Consider the following 21,799-nt stretch of genomic DNA (forward strand, 5'->3'; position numbering starts at 1 on the left):
CAAATGCTCTTATTGATATGTATGTTAGAACATGTAAAAATAGAATTCTAAGGAGTATAGAGATAAAAATATTTCTAATATAATAGAATTTCTGATATTTTCTTCCTCCACTGAGGTGGAGGAAGTGGATTATCCTTTTAGAGACCCAATTTGGAATCCATTGCTCTATGTTAAGGATTTGTGCCATTTTTAAGTTCTTTACTTCATTTTTACGGACTCTCCAGAAGGAGAGGCTGTAAATGCATATACTTAATATATGATGTTGGACTGGAATCACTGTGAAAGACTGTTAGTAAAGAGGAGTTTTTATATTCAGAGAGAACAAGGAAAATTCCCCCTTCGTTCAGCCCACTGCCTTCCTCAGAGGTAAGCACTGCATTTACAGACTGGTGTACGTCTGTAGTCTTGGCATTTTTTTTATATGTGTGTACATGTCCATCCTTTCTGTTTAGAGTTATCTGTATATTTATATGTACATATGTATGTTTATATAAAGGAATTACACCACATGATTTTCTTTGTAACATGTTTTATTCCATTTAATGTATCATAGAAGTATAATAACCTAGTGATTACGAATACGGTCTCAGGGAGACAGACTGCTCGCGTGTTAAACCCGGCTCTGCCACTCACTAGCTGACCTTCACCTTTCTGTGCTCTGGTTTCCTAAGAATATGTGAACTTCCTCTTGATGGATATTGACGTTGGAATCTGTGGAAGGATCTTTGCTTATTTTGCATTCTAAAGTTGGGCTGAGCCCAACTTTGAAGGGCCCAGGCTTTGAAGCCTCAAATGACCTCTTCTTAGGCACTTTGTTTCTTTGTGACCCATCCCCTGTCAGAGCACTTTTCTACTTTGCTCACTGAAGTTGTGTTTGCTGCCCAGCTGATTTGCAGGTGGTGCTTGGCTGGGGATTTGCCACTCTTCCTAATGTTTACTATACATGTCCTCTGTTAGCTAGTGCTCTTAAAAAATTCCATGTGACTCTAAAGCCTTGTAAATTTTGAAAATTATTCTCTGTATAAAGATTTTGAAGAGTTAGGTTAATTTACAGATGTAATGGAGAAACGAATAAAGATTCTTGTATAAATTTCAGCACTTTTTCTCTGTTCTCTAACTGTGAATGGCATCTATTTAACTGGGAAGTCAAAGGCTACAGTTCTTTATACAAATTCTTTTAGAGAGGCTGTGGGGAGTTGTGTTCACTGTCTTGCATCCTTATATTTTGCACAGCTTATTTGTTGGCTTGGTGAGTAAACCAAAGTAAAAACAACCTTTCTCAAACTAAAGCCGTGGAGAGACATCTGTGATCTTGGATTGGAAGACTTTAATATTGTTAAGATGGTGATATTCCCCAAATAGATCTTGAATTCAACTCGATCTTTGTTAAAATCTTTGCTGGCTTTTTTGTAGAAGTTGGCAAGCTGATTCTAAAATGCACATAGAAATGAAAAGGACTTGGAGTAGCCATAACTATTGACAAATAATAAAATTGGCAGACTTATATTTCCCAAGTTCAAAACTTACTACAGAGATACAGTAATCAAGACTGGCACTGGCATAAGGGTATACATATAGACCAATGGAATCAAATTGAGAATCCAGAAATGAACCAGTATACTTATGATCAATTTGAATTTCAGTAAGGATGCAAAGACAATTCATTGGGGAAAGAGCAGTCTTTTCAAAAAATGTTGCTGGACAACTGGATATCCACCTGCAAAAGAAAGAAGTTGGACCCTTACCTTACACCATGTATAAAAATTAACTCAGAATGTAAGAAGTAAAATTATAAAACTCTTAGGAGAAAAAAATAGGTATAACTCTAAATGAGCTTGGATTAGGCAGTGGTTTCTTATGGCACCAGAATCACAAGAAACCAAAGAAAAAAATAGTTAAATTGCACTTCATCAAAGTTAAAAACTTTTGTATTTCAAAAGATACTGTCAAGAAAAAGAGAAGACAACCCACAGAATGGGAGAAAATCACATATCTAATAATGATCTAGTATCAAACCAAGGCCAAGTCCTCATTTTCCCTATCTTTAAATTTCCACCATATCTTATATCAGTACAGTTGAATTCCATTATTACCACACACACACACACACACATATATATATATATATACATTTTTTTAAAGATTTTTTTGATGTGGACCATTTTTAAAGTCTTTATTGAATTTGTTACAATACTGCTTCTGTTTTATATTTTGGTTTTTTGGCCATGAGGCATGTGGGATCTTAGCTCCCTGACCAGGGATCGAACCCACACCCCTTGCTTTGGAAGGTGAAATCTTAACCACTGGACAGCCAGGGAAGTCCCATCACCACATTTTTTTTTTTTTTGCGGTATGCGGGCCTCTCACTGTTGTGGCCTCTCCCGTTGCGGAGCACAGGCTCCAGACGCGCAGGCTCAGCGGCCATGGCTCACGGGCCCAGCCGCTCCGCGGCATGTGGGATCTTCCCGGACCGGGGCACGAACCCATGTCCCCTGCATCGGCAGGCAGACTCTCAACCACTGCGCCACCAGGAAAGTCCACCACATACATTTTTAAAGAGATTTGTCTGTGATCGTGGGTACAATTACCCTCCCTGCCCTCTCCCTAGAAAGGAAGTGTCAAGTACTGTCCTATTACTATTTTTAAGGGGAAATGAGACTCGATACTAGATAAAACAATTTAAAAATAATCTGAAGCTTGAAAATTATGGGTAATTGATGAAAGGGCAAAAGTACATTAAGTTCACATCATGTTCAGGTATGAAGTACGTCATGCTGTTTCATTGCTTAATTTATGCTTCAGATTTTCAGTGCTCCTTCTCATAGGTAATAATAGAAAATTCTTTGTGTGTCACATGTCCAGCCTCCAGCCAATCAGAAGCCAGAATTATTTTGTGTGTAATAATAGGGTTTATTGTTTAGAGAGGAGCTGTAAGACTTACAGGATGCAGGGGCCTGCATATTAGGGCTTCTTAGTTGTGGCAAAGAGAACATTGGTCTGGTTTGTTTAGCATTTTCAGATTTACTTTGGAGCTCTCCAGAAATGTACAGCCCTATCTTTTAATTTATAGGTTTTAAAATGTTACTTTTAATACTTCTTAAAGTAACAGCCTTAGTGATTGCTTTTATTTTTGATGAAAGTTTAATGGGCTGTGAAAGAAAAATTACCAAATAACTAAGAAGGAAAGAGAATTTTATGAAAATGTCTTCAAGGTTTCCATCACCATCTTTACCGGGTTTCTCTTCTGGGCCAATTGACTTAGGTTCTGTAACAAGTTCCTCTTGTTCACTGAGTGAGCTAGACAATATTTCCCAACTTTTAAGGAAAATATCAACTGATATCAGTGAAATTAAAGGGATGAAAGCAGCTATTTCGACAGTGGAAGCAAATCTTTTTGATTTAAATGTTAGAGTGTCACAGAATGAAGCAAAAATTTCATCTTTGGAGGTTAAAATGAATGAATATTCAACATTTACATGTGAATGCAGCAGACAGTTTGAAGATCTTCTAGAGGAAGTAGATTTTGAAACACAGTCAGGAACTACTGATGTAAAAATAATTGGCTTCCTTAGAAACATTGAGAAAGGTAAATTCCTGGTATGTGATATCATCATGTAGTAATTTTCATATGGAGGCAGCAAGGCACAGAGAACTTGAATTTTTCATGGACCTTTAATGGCAAAATCAGACTCTTCTACATGATTTAACTTAGAAGCCTAGACTTTAGAATTCCATCCATTTTAGCGGATCTCTCAAAAATGGTGGCTTGAAAAGGTAGATGAGTATAGAGAGATGAAGCAAAACTTGAAATGTCAGAGAATGGTCCTCTTTCATGTGTCTGTCTTGTGAAATTACTTGGAAATGTATAATTCTTCCATTGTTCACCGTTTATGTTAAAGAGATCTGTTGTTAGTATTTGAATTCCTGTAACCTAATTACACGTCAGTTTCCCAAGCTGTCCTACAGGAATACAAGTTGACCAAATGATATCTGTGTTTCAGGTCAGCTCCTCAGGATTTACTGTGTTTTTAACCATGATAATTTTGAAAGGAATTAACTTTTTTGGTTTTTTTGCACACCACTAAAAAGTAATGTAATTTAACATATTTTAAAAGAAAATAGCTGTTAAAACTTTGGTAGGTTTTAAAATCTTTACTGAAGTTGAATTTTAATGAAACATGATAGTTGGCAAACAGTTGCCAACTTACATGTCAGTACTGAGTAAGCAGACTGTCCTTGTGAAACTGACAGTAATAGATTTACTAAGAATTAGCATGCATGCATCTCACTGATAGTTCAGTATTTGGAACCCTATTAATTACATTCCCTCGTACACCGTACTGTAACACTTCTGTTTTAAATCAGCAAGTGAGTACCTAGTATCTGCTGAGCACTGGGCTGGGGAGGTTTGGAGAAGTATGATATTCTCCCATCACTCAAACTGAATATAGAGAAATCAATTCTGTCTCTCTGTTTTATTTCATTTTGCAGTGTAACTATGAGGAAATTATGAACGTGTTTAAGAAATAATACATACTCTAGCTGAGCATCTTTTCTTACAGGAGATCCAAGTGATTGTTTACATGCTTTGCTGGTGTAGGACCCAGACTGTAGAGCTCTGAGTGTCTACTTACTTGTTCATTATTCTTTTTGTATCCATCCAAGCCTGTAGTTTGTCTTTTGGGAACTCTGATCAGATAACTCTGGGGTGTTGTTTTGCACTTCTGTGGGTGGGGGATTGACTTATAATGGTGAGAGCCTAGGTGATTGAGAGAAACACTTCTCCTGTTGATCTTGCAGTTGGCTGTTGCCTGTCTCCCAGGACGCAAGCTGAGGGTCCTTGCAGCACCTCCCCCTGGCTTTTGCACCCCCTTTTTCTTTATCACCAGGCTTTATCTCCAATCCAAGGAAACCAGCTTCCAGACAGGGAGAACCATTGCCATTTTTGATTTAACTTGAGTACAGGTTTTTGTCTTACAGACCTTTGGTCTATAAATATTATTAAATTGTATTGTTGAAGCTTTAAACTATTTTAAAGACTTTCAGTTAAGAACCCAGAAAGATTATTTTGGTCTTAATTTCTGGGAAGCACACGTGCTGGTATTGTTTGTTTTTTAAGCTTAATGAAGTTTTAAAATTTATATTCTAGGAACTCAACAGAGGCAATTGTTATCCCGACTGCAAATTGACCCAGTAATGGCAGAAACTCTGCAGATCAGTCAAGGTTGGTAATAATCTTAAATTTTCATTGTAATCTAGCATTTTTTAGTTGTTATTTCCATTCCTTACACCTCATTTAATGTATCCTGTATGTCTTAGATCCTGCCCTAAGGTGCTATATTAAGATCTGTGAAAATATTTTAGGGCCAGGAGATAAGATCTGCATTTTCTTCATGCTATGATAAGATCTGCATTTTCTTCATGCTATGTGGTGTTTGTATTTTTCACCTCATGCAGAAACTTTCTTCCTTTGATGCCATTTCACCCAGGTCCCTGGAAACTGTTGGCTGCTCATGGCCCTGCTTTAGGGACCACTTGAGTCCCTACCCTACTCTCTGTCCAAATTTTGCCATTGCCCTGAGCTGCTTTAGTGTCCTCTGGCATGTTCAACCTTATCTCCTCACTTGTGCTTCACTTTAGAATCTCGTGGCCAGGGCTATACCTAGAGCTTATCATTCTTAGAGCCACTGTAACTTGTTTACCAGTCTCCCTGACCCCCAGCACACAGACAGAAATACCATGGGCTACCTCAGGACTGGGGTGAGTGCCTTATTTATCTTCGTGTTCTCAGTGCCTGGCCCCTGCCAGATGCGTGTAAGTGCCTAATAACTGTCTGCTGAATAAATGAAAGGAGCCATTGGATCCCTGGAGTCGTCGTTAATTCAGATCCTGTTTTCTCCTGCATCCGTTTCCTCTAAACCTGCCCAGTGTTGGAAGCTGTGGTCCCTTGACCCCTCCCTGTCAGCTCCTAACTGAATTTTCTTCACCCGTGTTCAGGATTCCACTGTCAGCAACTGTATTCCCTGACCCTTCCTGGCCTCTGTCTTAGAAAGGTGTGCTTACTGTCTCCAAGGCTTACCTTTTACCCAGATGCCAGATCCTACTCAGTTGACGAACATTCTGGTGTCGCCACACTTCTGTAGCTTTAGGCTCTACCTGTCTTCTGGCTTCTCCCTTCTGTCTGTAAAAGTGTTGAGATGTTCTTCATCTTTGATGTTGCCTTCTCATCTCCCCACATTCCATCCTGCTTTCTACATAAGAGTATTTTCAAAATGTTTGGCAGCTAAGGTCTGTGTATGTTGTATTTGCGTCATCAGCTCTTAAACATTTTTTTGTTTCCTTTATTTTTATCCATGATGCATGTACAGTTTGAAGCATCAAGCAGTTCTACAAGGCTTATGAATGAGTGTATCCTTTGCTTACCTCCTATCACGTTTTTTATTTCTGAGAGCCCTTTTGTTTCTGCATAGTCCTTTAATTTATTTTTTAACCTACTGATTTTATTTCATGTATGCAATACTTTCTCTTATTTCTCTGAAGATATTAAAGGCAGTTTTGGACATTCTCCTCCCCTCCCTCCTTGGTCTGGTTTTCTTCAGGTTGTTTGCTTTGATCACTGTGTTTCATGACAGGTTCTCAGATGTCTGAGGATCCTTGGTTGACTTATATTTAAGAGTGGGGCACTTAAAAAGCTGGTTGGTGTTTTGGGTTCATTAATTGGGAGATGAAGTAGGGGGTTTTGACTTTTGAATGTAGACCCTGCAGTGGACAGTGATTTGTCTTGCCTGTTTACTTTGGGGGCACCGTGATGTCTGTGTCTTTGGGTCTTTTCTATCAGGTTGGTAAGCTGCTCCAAAGAAAGATCTTTCAAGAAATGGAATGGCTTCCAGGGTTCTGGGAGCTAAGTGGGGACAGGGGGCTGAGGGACGCACCTCAACATTAACTACTATGAAATGTTTACTTAACACACACGTTTTCAGAGTCATACTTCTTTCAACATGGCTGGCATTCATTGGTCCAGAAACCCTCTCTGTTTTTACCTTTTCAGGAGTCTAAAGCTCCACTTTTCTCTAAGAGAGAAGTGGTCAGAGGTTACCAGGAAATCTAACTGCTTTTTAAAACTAATAGTATATACATTTAGCTAATTTTGTTGTGGCACCTTTCCATCAGAGACCATGATGCTTCATCCATAAGCTTATCTAGCAGTGATCGATGGGAAAGCACATCGCCAATTATTCCAAGGATCTTTAATATAAAGGTCAGGGGAATAGGTGTGGTGAGGATCAGAAAAGAAGAAAACAGATAAATAAAAGAGAAATGGACACTTGAACCCACTTCAGTTGTACCCTGTTTTCTCCCAACCCCTTCCCAGGGTCCCCTGTGCTGCCATTTTCTTAGCCTTTGAAGAATCTTGGGATCCACATTAGATTGCTTTATTATTGGCTTAAGATTCTGCTTTTTGAGATCTACTAAGTTAGTTTTCTACTTTCAAAGTGTGGTTATCTCTTCTTTTACAGTTATTTTCTTTGTGAGTTTTTTAAAAAATTAACCCTTTAGTTGACATTTTATTAGAGTTTCGGGAGGAAACAATGCGTGGGTTCAGCCTGTGGTCTTCACCCAGAGGATGTCACTAACTCTCCCATCCGTCTGCCCTGCTTGACCCAGGCTGTTCTCGTGAGTCTTGCAGAGGTGACCAGTGGCTCGTGTGGAGTGTATTGCTCTGTTTTCTGTGCACAGTCCTCTAAACTCTGTGGCGTGTGGCACTTGAGTTCCAGTGTTTTCTTCCATCTTTGATCCTCTGGCTTCCAGGACTTCACTCTCTCTCTGTTTTTCCACTAACTCCTTTTCATTCTCCTTCAACTCCCCTTCTCCGCTCCTGCCCCTTAAAATGTGAACTTTACCCTTTGTCCTGCCCTCAGCATTATTTCCATCTCTGCTGTATTCTCCCAAGATGCAGACTAGTAGAGCTGCTGTGCCTCAGGAAGAACAGGGCGGTGGGGAGGGGCAGCAGCCAGGGGACTGAACTGCGGCCCTCCTGTTGCTGCAGCTCTGAGAGCTCAGGAGACCACCGAAGACCTTGGAATTGCGAAGCGGCCGTCTGTAACATGGAGGAAAACCTGCTTCCCAGGCTCCCTGTGAGGATTCATTGAGAAGACGGCAGCGCCGACTATGTACAGTTTATTAAATGTTCTCATTTCACCTTCAGCTTCGACGCCGCTTCTCTTACTTCTCTCCGCCTCCTGATAGTCGAATCTGAATTTTCAACTTCTTTCTACACACCTGAGTGTCCCACAAAAACCTCAAACTAAAGAAATCTGAAATTGAAATTTATCTTTTCCTTCTTTGAAATCTGCTCTTTCTCCTGTCCTGCCTCAAGGACAAGCCTCTCCTCCTACACTTGTCTTACTGTTTCTCCTGCCCTTGCAGGGGAAGGCAGGTTTGCCTCCTTCCTGGGACAGTAGTTGAAAATGCATCTGCTGTGATGTCTAGTGCCACTTCGAGTGTGGAATGTGTCTCCTCTTCCTCTGACGTGTGTGTGGAGAGGACAAGGGGTGAGAATCTGGTATTTTGGAGTCTCTCCATCTCTCTTGGGAAGCAGCCTCATAGCTGAGATCTGGGACTCCAGTCCATCTTGCTCATGTCGCTTCCCTACTTAGAAAACTCTCTGGATTACTTACTTCTTCTAGACCAGAATCCAAACTCATCGGCACATACAAGATCCTTTACGCCTCAGCCTTCTTGCCACTTGCCTACTCAGCCCTCCACAGACCCCTCCAGTCACACCACGTTCCTCACCGTGTCTTCAGTTCCTTGTGCCCTAGGAGAGGCCCTGCCTTTCTCCAGTGACTCTACCTGAAATGCTCTGTTCTCCAGTTTTCTCTCCCTCTTAGTTTATTCCTGCTCATTCCTTTAATACCTGCTTCAAATGTTCATCCTCTGTGAGCTTTTTTTTTTTTCTCTCTGTAAGGTTTTCCTTGACTTCCCAGCTGGAGGAGGTTACTTTGTATTCTCCCAGCACTTTGTTCATACCTCTCTTGGATCACCTTTTGGGGCGCGCTGTTCTGAAATTATGTATACATCTATTTTTCTGTTTTTTCTTTGTGTACCTAGCACAGTGCTCTCACATGTTCAGTTTGTTCAGTGAATGAACATGAATAAATATCCTGTGAATTTTGGTTTCTGTTATTTGCCTGGTAATTTTAAGAGAATTGCGACTTACTGACTTCATTCAGTTGATTGCCTATTGATAGGTCAGCCAACTGCATCCTGGGCTCCAGGTCTTGGTTTATTTTATAAAGTAGTTTAGCCTAAAAATCATATTGTAGATGATGTGATCTGTGGCTGCTTACATTAAAGGTCAGTTTTCCTTGCTATATTTTTATCAATGTCCGTTCATCTTAGAATTCCCTTTCAAAGTAGTCTATCTACAACCAGGCAGAAATTATGCTAGTTGTATTCTTTTCATCAGGGTATGTTCTGCTCTGTAAGTGTGCAAAATGAACAAAACAGATTTTAGGAAGATTGTTTTTTTTAAAACAGCCTTGGTATCATTCTAGGGTGCATTAAGACTCTTTATTCTTTATGTTTTTAGAAAATATTGTTGTACTTAAAGTAAGTTTTATTGTTAATAATATCCCATTAGATGCTTCATGGAAGAACCTTTCTATACTGTAGGCAGGAAGTGTTCATTAGAATGCCTTGGTAATATGCCGTATGAGGAAAGGAAAACTTGACTTCTTTGAAAAGATGTTTGGCATAGAATTGCAGCCTTATTCCTGAGTAGAACCATTGTAATTTTCCTTTGAAAATAATTACAAATATTTAAAAGATTGACATTCTTCTCACGTGTGTGATGTTGGGAATGCAAGGTATATTCAAAAGTAAACATTTGTGGCCAATTTTTTTGGCTCAGATTACTATGACATGGAATCCATGGTCCATGCAGACACAAGATCATTTATTCTGAAGAAGCCAAAGCTGTCTGAGGAAATAGTAGTGGCACCAAACCAGGAGTCGGGGATGAAGACTGCAGATACCCTTCGGGTACTTTCAGGACACCTTATGCAGACACGGTAGATGGTTTCTTTTTCTTGTGTAGCTAATTTGTGTTGATTAGAAGTGGAGATTAACCTTTAGTTCCCAGCTTTCCCCCTCCCCATCCTAGCCCCCAGTGTAGAGTGCTTTATTGATTCTGTAGTTAGGCCATGTATCATAAGGCACATCCAGTTTTCAAAAACTCCAGTTCATCTTTCTTATTCAGAAATCCATTATCCTGCAAATAAGTTAGTATATGATTTAGCTCTTTTCTTAAGAGATTCTTAAGAATCTTTAAGAGGGGCTTCCCTGGTGGCGCAGTGGTTGGGAATCCGCCTGCCAATGCAGCGGATGCGGGTTCGTGCCCCGGTCCGGGAAGATCCCACATGCCGCGGAGCGGCTGGGCCCGTGAGCCATGGCCGCTGAGCCTGCGCGTCTGGAGCCTGTGCTCCGCAGCAGGAGATGCCGCGACGGTGAGAGGCCCGCGCAAAAAAAAAAAAAGAATCTTAAGAGATTCTTTTCTTTATGCATATCCAGGAAATGAAAGTTTAAAAGCCAGGTGATCAAAATCAGGAAGTCTAGCCAGAGAAGTCTAACCAGCAGATTGGGTTGGGGTAATTATTGCCTTAGATAATGGACTGAATGTTCTGTAAAGAAACAAACATAGAGTTAATAAAATCAGTGTAAATATAGAACTGCTGGCTCTGTGTTCTGAGCATAGATGCTGGTTTCTCCATTTATTTCCATTTGACCCTATGAGGATCAAACGGATGCCAGGGGTCAGGGTTGAGGGGAGATTGCCCTGAGAGCAGCCTGAAGGGTCGCTGGTGTTGATGCTGCAGTGATTGGCCGTAGTCATTGTGTGTTAGCAGGAATCCACTGATGCTGTACCTGTAAGTCCTACCAAGTCTTTTTTGTTAATGAAGAAACAGCAAACCAAGGAAGGGACTGATAGTTCTGTTGAAGAGCACTTTAGGAGGCTTGGCTTTTTGTGCGTGTTTCCCTAATTCTATGGTATTTTCTATCTGTCTGGCAGAGATCTTGTACAACCAGATAAACCTGCAAGTCCAAAGTTTATAGTGACGCTGGATGGTGTCCCCAGCCCCCCAGGATACATGTCAGATCAAGAGGAGGACATGAGCTTTGAAGGAATGAGACCCGTACACCACACTGCAGCCTCACACGAGGGACTCGCGGGTCTCCTCCACCCACAGCAGTTGCACTTGCTGAGCAGGCAGCTTGAGGACCCAGATGGTAGCTTTTCAAACGGTGTGTTGGGAGCTCAGACTTTCCCTTCTCAGGGTGCTGTCATTGTGAAGGGTGTCTTTGACATGTTTCTCAACCTTGAATGAATATTGGTTGTAGGCCTTGCTTTCATTTATAATTCAGTAGTGGCCTTTTTCCTTCTCTCAGACAAAACGACCAGTTAAATTTGAGACTGTTTGTCCCTTATGTGTTCCATAAGTGGGGTGTTATTCCACTGCTAAAATGGAGTTCAGCCATGGAAGCCAAAAAATACGTCTTCATTACACTTGTTAAAGGAGGAACCATCGTGCTCGGTGCCTCGTTTACCTTTTTTTTCCCATTTAGAAACTATACTTGTTACTTTCCACTTGAACCAGCAGTAGTCTCTCGTAATTAACTTGACAGAAAAGTCAATTTGGATTTCGATGCTCTTTCTACCTCAGTGAAATTCCCTTGAAAGGAGTTTCTCACCTCATCTGTCAAAATACTTCTTGGAAGTTTAGAAAAGACCTTATGTTTAAATTAATTAATATAGAGACGTAGTAGTTACTGGAAATCAGATGAACTCTGTTCAGATAGCAGCAGGCTTCTAGGCATTTCTTACCAGTGCTTCTCTCACTGGATACCTGGGTCAGGTGCAGTGCCCCTGAGCATTTCATTCATGTTAGAGAATGATAATCACGCTCCTCATAGCTTGTAAAAATTTTAGGGACACCTTCATTGGCAGGGGAGACAGTTACTGAATCTTAAATGTGAAGAGTATCAAAGAAAAAACAATAATGGGTTTTGAAATTTTTCCGAAGTAATCCTCTTTTGGTAGAGATAACGAAAATGTACCAAATACCTTTTTCAGTCGCTAAAAATAGCCTTCAGGGGGAGATCATGACTGAGCGAAGGAGACGGTGCTGTAATCTTTAGCTGAGGGCTTTTTCTGCTGTGAGTCAGGAATGTAGTGTCATGGTTTTGATTGATGGAGGGAGTTGAAAAATGTGACCTTTCTTTGAAAGGAAGAAAAATTGTACAGGTTAACCAAGGTGGTAAGAACTGTAGTGATCAGGCGTCCAGATTTCCTGATCCTGTATATATTTGTCTAAAATAAGAGAAGATTCTGGTGTTTTTAGTACTTTGGTTTTCAGTTTGGTAGTTTAATTTTTGGTGTGTTAGGGTCTACTTTTGTTTAAATGTAGATGTCCATGTTAGGCTTTATTGGTATACGTGTCATAGCAGTGACACTCTAAATAACATGTTAGTAGAAATTCTTGCCTGGGTTACACAAGTGCTGTGGCCATTATGGAGACACCTGTGATGAGTGGTGAGCATCCTTTACCATTGCTTTGATGTGGGACTCTCAATTTTTCACGGCTGCTCAAAGATGAAGCTTTGTCATGGTAGTTAGGACATAAGTGAGGCTGGAAAGACTCCACAAAGAGGCTCTGGTCTCTCTTGCTCTCCCCCTCCAAGTAGGGAGTTTGAAACTTGGTAGTTGCTTTTGGTGGCTTTCTGTTGAGTGTTTCAAGGATGCCACCAACAGCAGCATATGTTTTAAGCCACTCCCACTGGCCTTATATGGCAGCACAGATTTTATAGCTTGCAATAAAAAGTGAATTTGCCTCTTAAAACTTAAATAGGAGGAGTTTTAATAGCTTATGAAGTAAATGTTAGGGAAAACCAGCACTGTGACCTTTGTGTATATATGATGTAGTTTTTTCATCAGAAAGATAAAGTTTCCTTGTAAAGTGTTTAACTTCTTTAATATTGCTCATGAGATCTAGCTACTTTACTCCATTTTCCAGCCAACCTGCTGGAATTCTCTTAACTTCTTTCACATGGTCTGCGTTCTCATGTATATACCTGGGTTTAAAGTATGTTCTTTAGGAGGGGAGGGTAAAACATTTTCTCTGCAGGAGTTACACACAAAAAAATTTAAAAGTGGAGAAAACTCCTCCTTCCAGACTATCATATTGGATGCTTTTATATCCTGGAGCTAAATAATAAATGTTACTATTTTTAAAGTAGCATGGAAAATTTGTCAGGCACAGTCCTAATAGCTGTCTGATGATGCTCCTAGTTGGGCTTCAGGACTGGATTTGTGTGCCTTGTTCTCCTTCATGAAGACTGAGGTTGGGTCACTAGACAATAAGTACTCCTGATACTGGCTGTTGCATTGTTTGGTTTTGATCGGTTGCCTGTTTTACGTTCTTCTTTCCATTAAATCGTGAAACTCTCAAGGAAGACATTCTTTTCTCTTGGTGTAGATGAGGAAACAGAAGTTCAGAGATGTTGGGTAACACATGCCCGAAGTGTCTAGCTCAGCCAGTAAGTGACAGAGCCAGATTTCAACTGAAGGAGGACTAGGTGATGTGGTTGAAGTGCTGTTTGCTCTGATAAACATGAATATGAACCATAATATGTAACACCCTTGATTCTTTTTTTTGGCTAGGGTGTCTTGGGCCAGAAGCTGGCAGCTCATTATGGCCTTCAGGTGTAATTTTATTTGGTTTATTCTGTGTTTTAAGTCTCAATTAGTTGCTAGCATTTAAAATTTAGATCTCATAGGGGAATTTCCTGGCAGTCCGGTGGTTAGGAGTCTGCACTTCCACTGCAGGGGGCATGGGTTCCATCCCTGGTTGGGGAACTAAGATACTGAATGCCGCACAGCCTGGCCAAAAAATAAAATAAAATAAAATTTAGATATCATATAAAAAGGTCTTTGGCTTCCTGAATTGGGAGGCAGTCTGGCAACAGTAGTTCCATTTTCCCACGTCATAGTAGCTGACGTTGTAATTGGGACATGGCCTCCTGAGTGGAGCGGCAGTGAGCGCCGTGGGTGGTCACACGCTTGCTCTTTGGGCTGCTCTTCCGAACCTTTGTTTCCTCCAAGAGGCTTTCTGCCATTTGATCACCTTACACCCAGCCAGCCTCACTCTGTTAGGTGATCTGCCAGGTCCCTGTAGGTTATGACATTTGTGACTCATTTTAAGCAAAAATCTTTTCTTCCCTTTGTACATTGATGTGAGGTTATTACCTGGACTTAGAAAACTGCACATCCCTCAGCGAGTGGGAACACTTGTATTGAGACACTCATCATCTTAACCTGAATATGAGAATTAGTTCCCATGTTTTATCACCTGGTGTGCTCAGTTCTCATTTCATCTTATTGGCTCCCTACTTGACATTCTTTCCTCTGTCTTATATTTAATTCAGCTGAAATAATTTTGAGAGCGAGAATTTTTCAGTGAGAACTTGGCTCTAGTTGCAGCATCACTGTCCACTTTACTCTTCACAGTGAACACCGTAGTCTGCTTCCTAGTAATCTTTTATAGGATTCTGGTATCCGGGTTAATCAGATTAATTGGACTCATTTATTTTGTGTAATTTATAGACATAGAAGAACATAAGATTGTAAGACTGGGTTTTGAGGGAAATTTATTAAAGGTGCCATGTCCCTGAATTGATCATAATTAATGAGATACTTTTAATTTGTTTCCCTTTGTAGCTGAGATGAGTGAACTGAGTGTGGCACAGAAACCAGAAAAGCTCCTGGAGCGCTGCAAGTACTGGCCTGCCTGTAAAAACGGGGACGAGTGTGCCTACCATCATCCGGTGTCGCCTTGCAAGTGAGTAGCAGCGCGCTGCTTCTGGTTTTCAGGTTAATTCCAGATACAGCTGACTTTTGTTTGTTCTTTTCTGTGGACAAGTTTGAGTTCTTCAACTAAATGCGGCAGTGACACTTACCCTGGCGCTCCCAGGACGGCATTCGCTTGTGTCTGTGTATTTGGTGGCGGAGGTAGGAGGAGGCTTCTTTGTGCCTCATACCTTGAGATACTGAAATTCCTGGGTTTCCTTGAGGATTCTGTACATTTAAGGAGATGGGTATATGGTAACCGCCCCAGTTTGTCTGCATTGTGTTCACACATAGATTTTAAGACTTTGGGGAAAAAATTAGTTAATAGGTAATGGGAAAATATTCTGGACTTCAGTATAATTTTTCCTTGCTAGCTGGCTGGTTCTGTGCAGTGAGCTTTGAGAGATGAATTTTTTTTTTTTTGTCCTGTAGGTGGAATCTCATCATGTTTTAAGGAAATTTTGATGTGAGAATTTTATGGGTGTGCATATAGAAGGAGACCATAGGATCAGTCTCATTTTTTTTTTTTCTCATAGTATGGTGCCTTGCATACATGTTGTGCTCACATAAATTGAGTTTACTCCATACAGTGTTACATAGACCTTAATTAAAGAGTAAGTGGTGTTTCTTAATATCACAAAAAACCCTTCTACCTTTCATGGTGGCTTGGCTTGAGTTGAAAATCTGTCATTACCCCAGGCTTTGGAATAGACAGTTGTGTCCTGTTTTGATATCTGGCATCATTTAGAAATGGAGTTTCCTTTTTTTTTCTGTTACTTCTGTGTTTCTCAAAACAAGTAGTGATGAAATTAGGAGTATAATGGACCCTCTCTACAAAAAACTAGTAATGCATTGAGGAGATTAAATGTGAGTAATGTGTCTTTTTGTTTTATAGAGCCTTCCCCAATTGTAAATTCGCTGAAAAATGTTTGTTTGTTCATCCAAATTGTAAATACGATGCAAAATGTACTAAACCAGAGTGTCCCTTCACTCATATGAGTAGAAGAATTCCAGTACTGCCTCCAAAACCAGGTTGGTGACTTTGTGCCCTACTACATTTGGGTGAAAAATGAAAAAATGACATTTTGTGACTATAAACTGAATTAAAAAGAAAAACAAGGAATAGTTTCAGAAATCATTGTGCCATAATCAGTTATTCTAACTAATCTTTAAAGAACAATTGCTGTGTTTTTCTGTACCCATCCTATAGTATTCTAAAGTATTTTGACTAATGAATATATAAATCTCGTTTTAACTTAAAAGTGGGTCCCATAAAAGTATCAGCAGACTGCATTAAAAATTATTTTGCCAAATAAATTTCACCTCTGTCCTTATTTTTGTCAGCAGTTACAACACCAGCACCACCTTCTAGTAGTCAGCTCTGCCGTTACTTCCCTGCTTGTAAGAAAATGGAATGTCCCTTCTATCATCCAAAAGTAAGAACTTTCATTTTCCCAAAAATGAATTTAGTGGTAACTTCTCAATTCTGAGCTTGTAAGGTCACTAGCAAACTATACTGTCTTCCTTCCCCCACCCCCGCCCCCATGTTTAACTTTTTTGTTAGTTTGTTATGGTTTCTAAGATCTTTAAGTTATTCCTTAGTTGTCCCTGAGCCCGCGTCTGGCCCCTTAGGCCAAGCTGTCTGAACCGATTTAATGTCAGTAGCCTAATCTCTTAGGAGAATGAAGCTCACTTTCGCCGGTCACTTTCCATTCTTCTTTGCCCCTGCGTGTGTTCCCCCTCGCGCAGCCCTCATGCCAGAACTGAGATGATGAAATCCAGTAGTACTTAATGATACCATCCATACTTGTACCATGGTTTTAATTGTCTGGGTACTAAAGATTGGTTGATGTGTCTCCAGCTGTTTAGTTGCTCAGCATGAATCATCTTCTCTTTGAAAGAGCAGCCTGGAAACCGTACGAAAGGCCTTTACTTCCCCAACTGCAGTTGGTCATAGATGAGGGTGGAATATAAGGGATGTGGGGCAGTATGTGCGGGGTGGTTAGTACATTGATAGAGGCAGTTTGTATTACTTATGAAAGTCCCTTTTGAAACTTAACTTGCCGTTATTCTTTCATTAGGATTTTGTGCCTTGGTGGGGGTCCATTTTTCAGGGCTTCAGGGGTGTATAAAAGCGGAAGTTGCAGATCATCTCTGCTGCCCCATTAACCTTATGGTGGGCTGGTTACTGTCATCTCAGATTGCTGTGGTTTTTTGTATTAGCTTTGGAGATGTTGAAACTGTTCTCTCTCTTTAGCACTGTAGATTTAACACTCAGTGTACAAGACCTGACTGTACATTTTATCATCCCACCATTACTGTACCACCACGACATGCCTTGAAATGGATTCGACCTCAAACCAGGTAAAGGTTAACATCAGTTTTTCTAATGTCATTTCAAATGCTTTTCTAGTATCTAGTTTCTTAAATTTATAAGCATACAAATTTGGGGGAAACTTAATCACTTTGGTTTTTCTCTGCTGTTCAATTAAGTGTCCTTTGGAAAAATAATCTACTACATAAACCAAATTTTGTTTCATTCAGCAATTGCTTGTTTACCTAGATCATCTCCACATCAGATTTTTCTTTAACTTCTGAACATACTATGTGAACATAAACTTAAGGCCTTCAAGAGTTATACTGCTTACAAATCTCACATCAGTTTTCTTAGACATTAGTAATTGTAAAACGTTGAAAGTAAATTTCAAAATATTTTTACTGTGGCCTGTAAATTTAAATGCATATGTTAGTATTAGAACCAAATATTCATTATCTGAAAATACTCAACTTCTCTTAACTGATGTTAATTAAAGCAGTTAATTGAAAAAATTTTTGGTTTTTTTTTATTCAGTGAATGACACCCAGTCCTACCTGGCAGAAGACTATGGAATTTGAAAGTTTCCATTACTGATGAAAGACATTCTACAGAATTTGTCAAATCTTTGAAACTTGGAATATATTGCTTTCATAATAATGAAGTTTATTGCCTATCTATCTGAAGTGTCTAATTTTTCAAGTTTGTACGTTTATTAAGTGATTTTAACATTGGGTTTTTTGTTTTGTTTTGTTTTGACTATAGAAAGATAGTTTCAGGAGAAGCTGAATTCTATTAAAAACATTTGAGGCATGTTTGTGTGTGGAACTGCTGTGTTCAAGTATCAGTGTTGGTGGTATCACTGTTAGTCTTGATAATCCAGTTTCAGGCTACAGCGTTGCTGTGTGTGTAGAGAGCTGTATGAGAGCAGTGTCCTTATTCCAAAAGTTGGATTGCTGTTTTCTTCGACTCTGAAAACAGGAGTGGCCCAAAGTGTTGAGGTGGCTTAAGACAGTTATTCAGCCCAACTTTTAAAGTGAATTTAGTATGAAAAACACGATAATACAAGCTTCTTGGGTTGAGTGCTGCTTTGGTAAATGGTTCCCAAATATCTCAGTCCCTTGCTTTCTGAGAAAGGATGAGTGAGGTGGGGCGTGTAGGGTGAAACAGTTGGAATGGCAAGGGCAAAAAATAGGAACAGTTCCTTAAAATGCCTTCATTTACTGTTAACATATGTTTTTTAAATAAATATTTTGGGATCTACATTATCACAAAATTATACAAAATTTTTTTACAAGTATATACATAAGGTATCAGAACAAACTTTAAACTCACAAGATTATAGCTATACATATATATTCTCACATTCTGAAAAATAACATTCTCAGAAGTAACTAACTCCACAGAAAATATAGTTATTACTGAAGATAATTTTTTAAATGTAAAAGTTAGATTTTTTTAAAATGACAGACTGTATAATTACAGAGATCAGATGGGTAAACTGTAAAATAGGATTAAACTTTTGGAATACTGAATGAAAATAGGCTTTTGTATATGTGGTTTTAAAACTGTTAAGGCAAGAAGTGTCCAATGCTTTAGAATTAAATAACGGATCACTGATTTTAAAGACGATGTAGTTTTTTAAAAAGTAAAACTAAAAGTTGGTTAGAAAAGAGTTAATGCAAAAGGGATAGTAAAGACTCAAAATATTCTCAGGACCAAATTAAACTATTTAAAAAAAAGTTCATTGACTTGCTTAGTCATATACCCAAGGGATAATAAAACTACGTGTGTAAAAATCCACGTTTCAGAGCCTAAAACCAGCAGCCTTGTGGCCATCATCTCTTTTCCATTGAGAGAAGAAAGAATTATCCAGTTATTAAACCATCTTTTAAGTTGCACTTTGCTGTGCTTATAAGACTTGAAACATTAGGAAAAGACAGTGCACACAAGAGCATGCATAAAGCTATCATGTAGTTAGTTAGGCTTGGGTGAAATGAATGACAATTCCACTTCATTCTAAAAAGTTTTCTTCATTGAATTGAAGGTATTTTTTCATTCCAGTGTTAACTTACTTGAGATGCTTTACATCTGTGCAGAAGAAATTTGTTTTAAATTGTATTTCCAGAAATTTAAACAGACTTTTTAGTATCATTACTTATTAATGGAGTATAGTTGCATTCTCATAATTTCACTGTAAAGGACATAACTGGGAAACAAGAGCTTAAAGTGGTTTTAGTTCAGCCATTTTACAGGGGAATAAAAACATGCTGAAATCATATTGTTTTTTTGCTATTTAATAGACACAGCCTGGAGACAAATTTAAGAGTTTTTTCCTTCAGTTGCTATGGTTTATGGGCAAGCTAAGGTTGACTCTAAAATATCTCTTGGGTAACTTGGTCCAAAATGAACCATCATCGAAAAAGATCACCAAAAATAAGGGAACAGACGTGGCTAGCATTCCACCGTGGAACCAGGGTTCAGAGGGTGCTTTGGCATGCATCTGCCAGAAACAGGACTAAAGGTGCTAGGAGAAGGCTCAGGTTACAAATTCGGGAGTTTAGTCAAATACTGCACACAAAAATAATTCTCTGGGTTAAAAAAACATAGGGCATAATCTACATGGCCTACTGTGGTTATTCACCTTCCCTTAGTTGATGGCTGCTATAAGCAAGGTGGCTGTGGGATGACTACTTAAAATCGACGTGACCTTTAATCGGGAAACTGACAACAGTGATTCAGGCTGGCTTATCAGGTTGGCCACTGGGAAGAACAAAAATGCAGTGCAAGCAATTTTATCCTATATAGTTTATTTGCTTAAGGTTATAGTTAAGAGTTTCTACCCGCACTGTAAAGGAACTGGAATTTCTCTTTAGCCAAAAGCAGGTGAACTTGACTCAGAAGGAAAATTTGAAACTGCAACAGCCTCAAAAATAGAGGGAGAGGTGAGTGTGGTTCATGGGAATTTCTTGCTCTAATTTATTGGCTGCTCCTTTATAATACACATGAATAGAAACTTAATATTAGTGTTTTCCCAAATTGGGCTTAGTTTAGGAGAATCCATTGATAAGAAAAATGAAAGAAAATGATCTTAATGTTTCAAGCTTCTTAACGAACACCCCAATCAGTCCTTCAGACACAGCTATTCAGAGCTTTAAAACTGGCCAGGTTCAATCACTGCTTAGGCTTTCCATGATAAAATGCAGCCATTTCTGTTTTTAATATTTACAAGGTGTTGCACATAGAAAACAGATTTCCAGAAACCTGAAGAAGGGGTCTATTATGCTACGAAGATAATTAACACATTAAAGTAAAAATTATAGGACCAAAAGAGCATCTTAATCTTCTTCATACTTAGAAAAATATGTTTTTAAATAGCGGTCTGCATAACTTCCAGTCTTCAGGAAACTACAGATAAGCGAAACAGCAAGTTCCTGAATGGCAAGTACTGATCTTTGGCAGCATTTAAAGTGAATAGGAGTAAAGATCTAAGAGTTCAGCCCCAATCCACCAAAAAGGAATTTTTATAGACGAGTTTTACAAGTGGACCTATCTTCATTCCTTTTGGAAGTCAGCCGATGGGGTGACATACATCTAACTAAACAAGTTTTTCCAATAGAAAAAAAAGACTATAAAAATTTTATTTCAAGAGTTACTAAACTGTATAACTTTGTAAATGTGAATTTAACGCTTTAGTTTACATGTTAAACAATGTTTCTATTAGACTACATCTTTAAATATTCAGTATTCTCTGCCAGTTAAATACTATTGCTATATAAAACCTTAAACTGTACACCACTGGAAATGTTCATCATACTACTTTTTCATTAATGAGGCCATGATCATATTTTACTCTTTCAGTTATAGAGATGAATTCTGAACATAAGATTGACAGCTCAAAAATGAAAATGTAGTGATCATACACTACGAACTTTGGATTTGTTCCTGAATTTAAAATTTCCAGGAGAAAAATATCCTTTATAAACAGGACTTTATTAATGCTTAGGAAGCATCATATTCTCCAGTTAAGCCTGTGTGTGTTTTCTTAGGGAAAATAATATTTGCCTTTTAAAACCTGTGATCCTTTAGGGTGATGGTGTATTTCCTTATGTGAACATAAGGATAAAATATTTTATTAAACAACTGAAAATTGAAAATAAAATATAAATTCTAAAAAGAAAAAGGTTGCTAAAAAGAGGAAGAAAATTATCCAAGTTGGGTTTTTAAGGTTTTGGTTCGTTTCTTTGAGGAGCACTGTCTCCCAAACCTCCCCAGGAAGTCTGCCAAATCTGCATCCTCCCTAAAATGGGGGGTGGCTTTTACCAGCAAATATTTATTCAGTCCCTCCTTGAAATGTAATTATCTGGCAGTGTATGGATTATGGACAGTTATCTAGTGCATATAACATATTTTGAACTTATCAATCTTTCTACTATTTTGACAGATTTGGATAAATCCCTGTTACAGTCTTAAGTTAGCACCACATGACCATGCAGCGTTTGGTTCTGGTTTTTTTCCTCTTGTGTAGTCTGGTTTCTCAAGGCTGTTACTTTATGGAGTCTTCTCTGCATCCATATCTT

General features: G+C 39.0%; 1 protein-coding gene across 1 annotated transcript in view; it reads left to right on the plus strand.

Annotated features, from left to right (window-relative positions):
• ZC3H14 (zinc finger CCCH-type containing 14) overlaps positions 1 to 18,032 on the plus strand; it is a gene marked incomplete at its 5' end in the record, with an annotated part of 38,995 nt that extends 20,963 nt beyond the window's left edge. Inside the window, 8 exons of the mRNA XM_079700929.1 lie at positions 5,150 to 5,224; positions 9,914 to 10,073; positions 11,072 to 11,304; positions 14,777 to 14,897; positions 15,801 to 15,937; positions 16,250 to 16,341; positions 17,163 to 17,269; positions 17,757 to 18,032. Coding sequence (XP_079557055.1) covers positions 5,150 to 5,224; positions 9,914 to 10,073; positions 11,072 to 11,304; positions 14,777 to 14,897; positions 15,801 to 15,937; positions 16,250 to 16,341; positions 17,163 to 17,269; positions 17,757 to 17,763 — 932 coding nt within the window. The 3' untranslated portion in view covers positions 17,764 to 18,032. The remainder of the gene's footprint in view (positions 1 to 5,149; positions 5,225 to 9,913; positions 10,074 to 11,071; positions 11,305 to 14,776; positions 14,898 to 15,800; positions 15,938 to 16,249; positions 16,342 to 17,162; positions 17,270 to 17,756) is intronic.
• Between the last annotated feature and the right edge of the window lie 3,767 nt (positions 18,033 to 21,799).

This window comes from Hyperoodon ampullatus, assembly GCF_949752795.1.
Source record: "Hyperoodon ampullatus genome assembly, chromosome: 3".
In the NCBI taxonomy this organism is placed as follows: Eukaryota; Metazoa; Chordata; class Mammalia; order Artiodactyla; family Ziphiidae; genus Hyperoodon; species Hyperoodon ampullatus.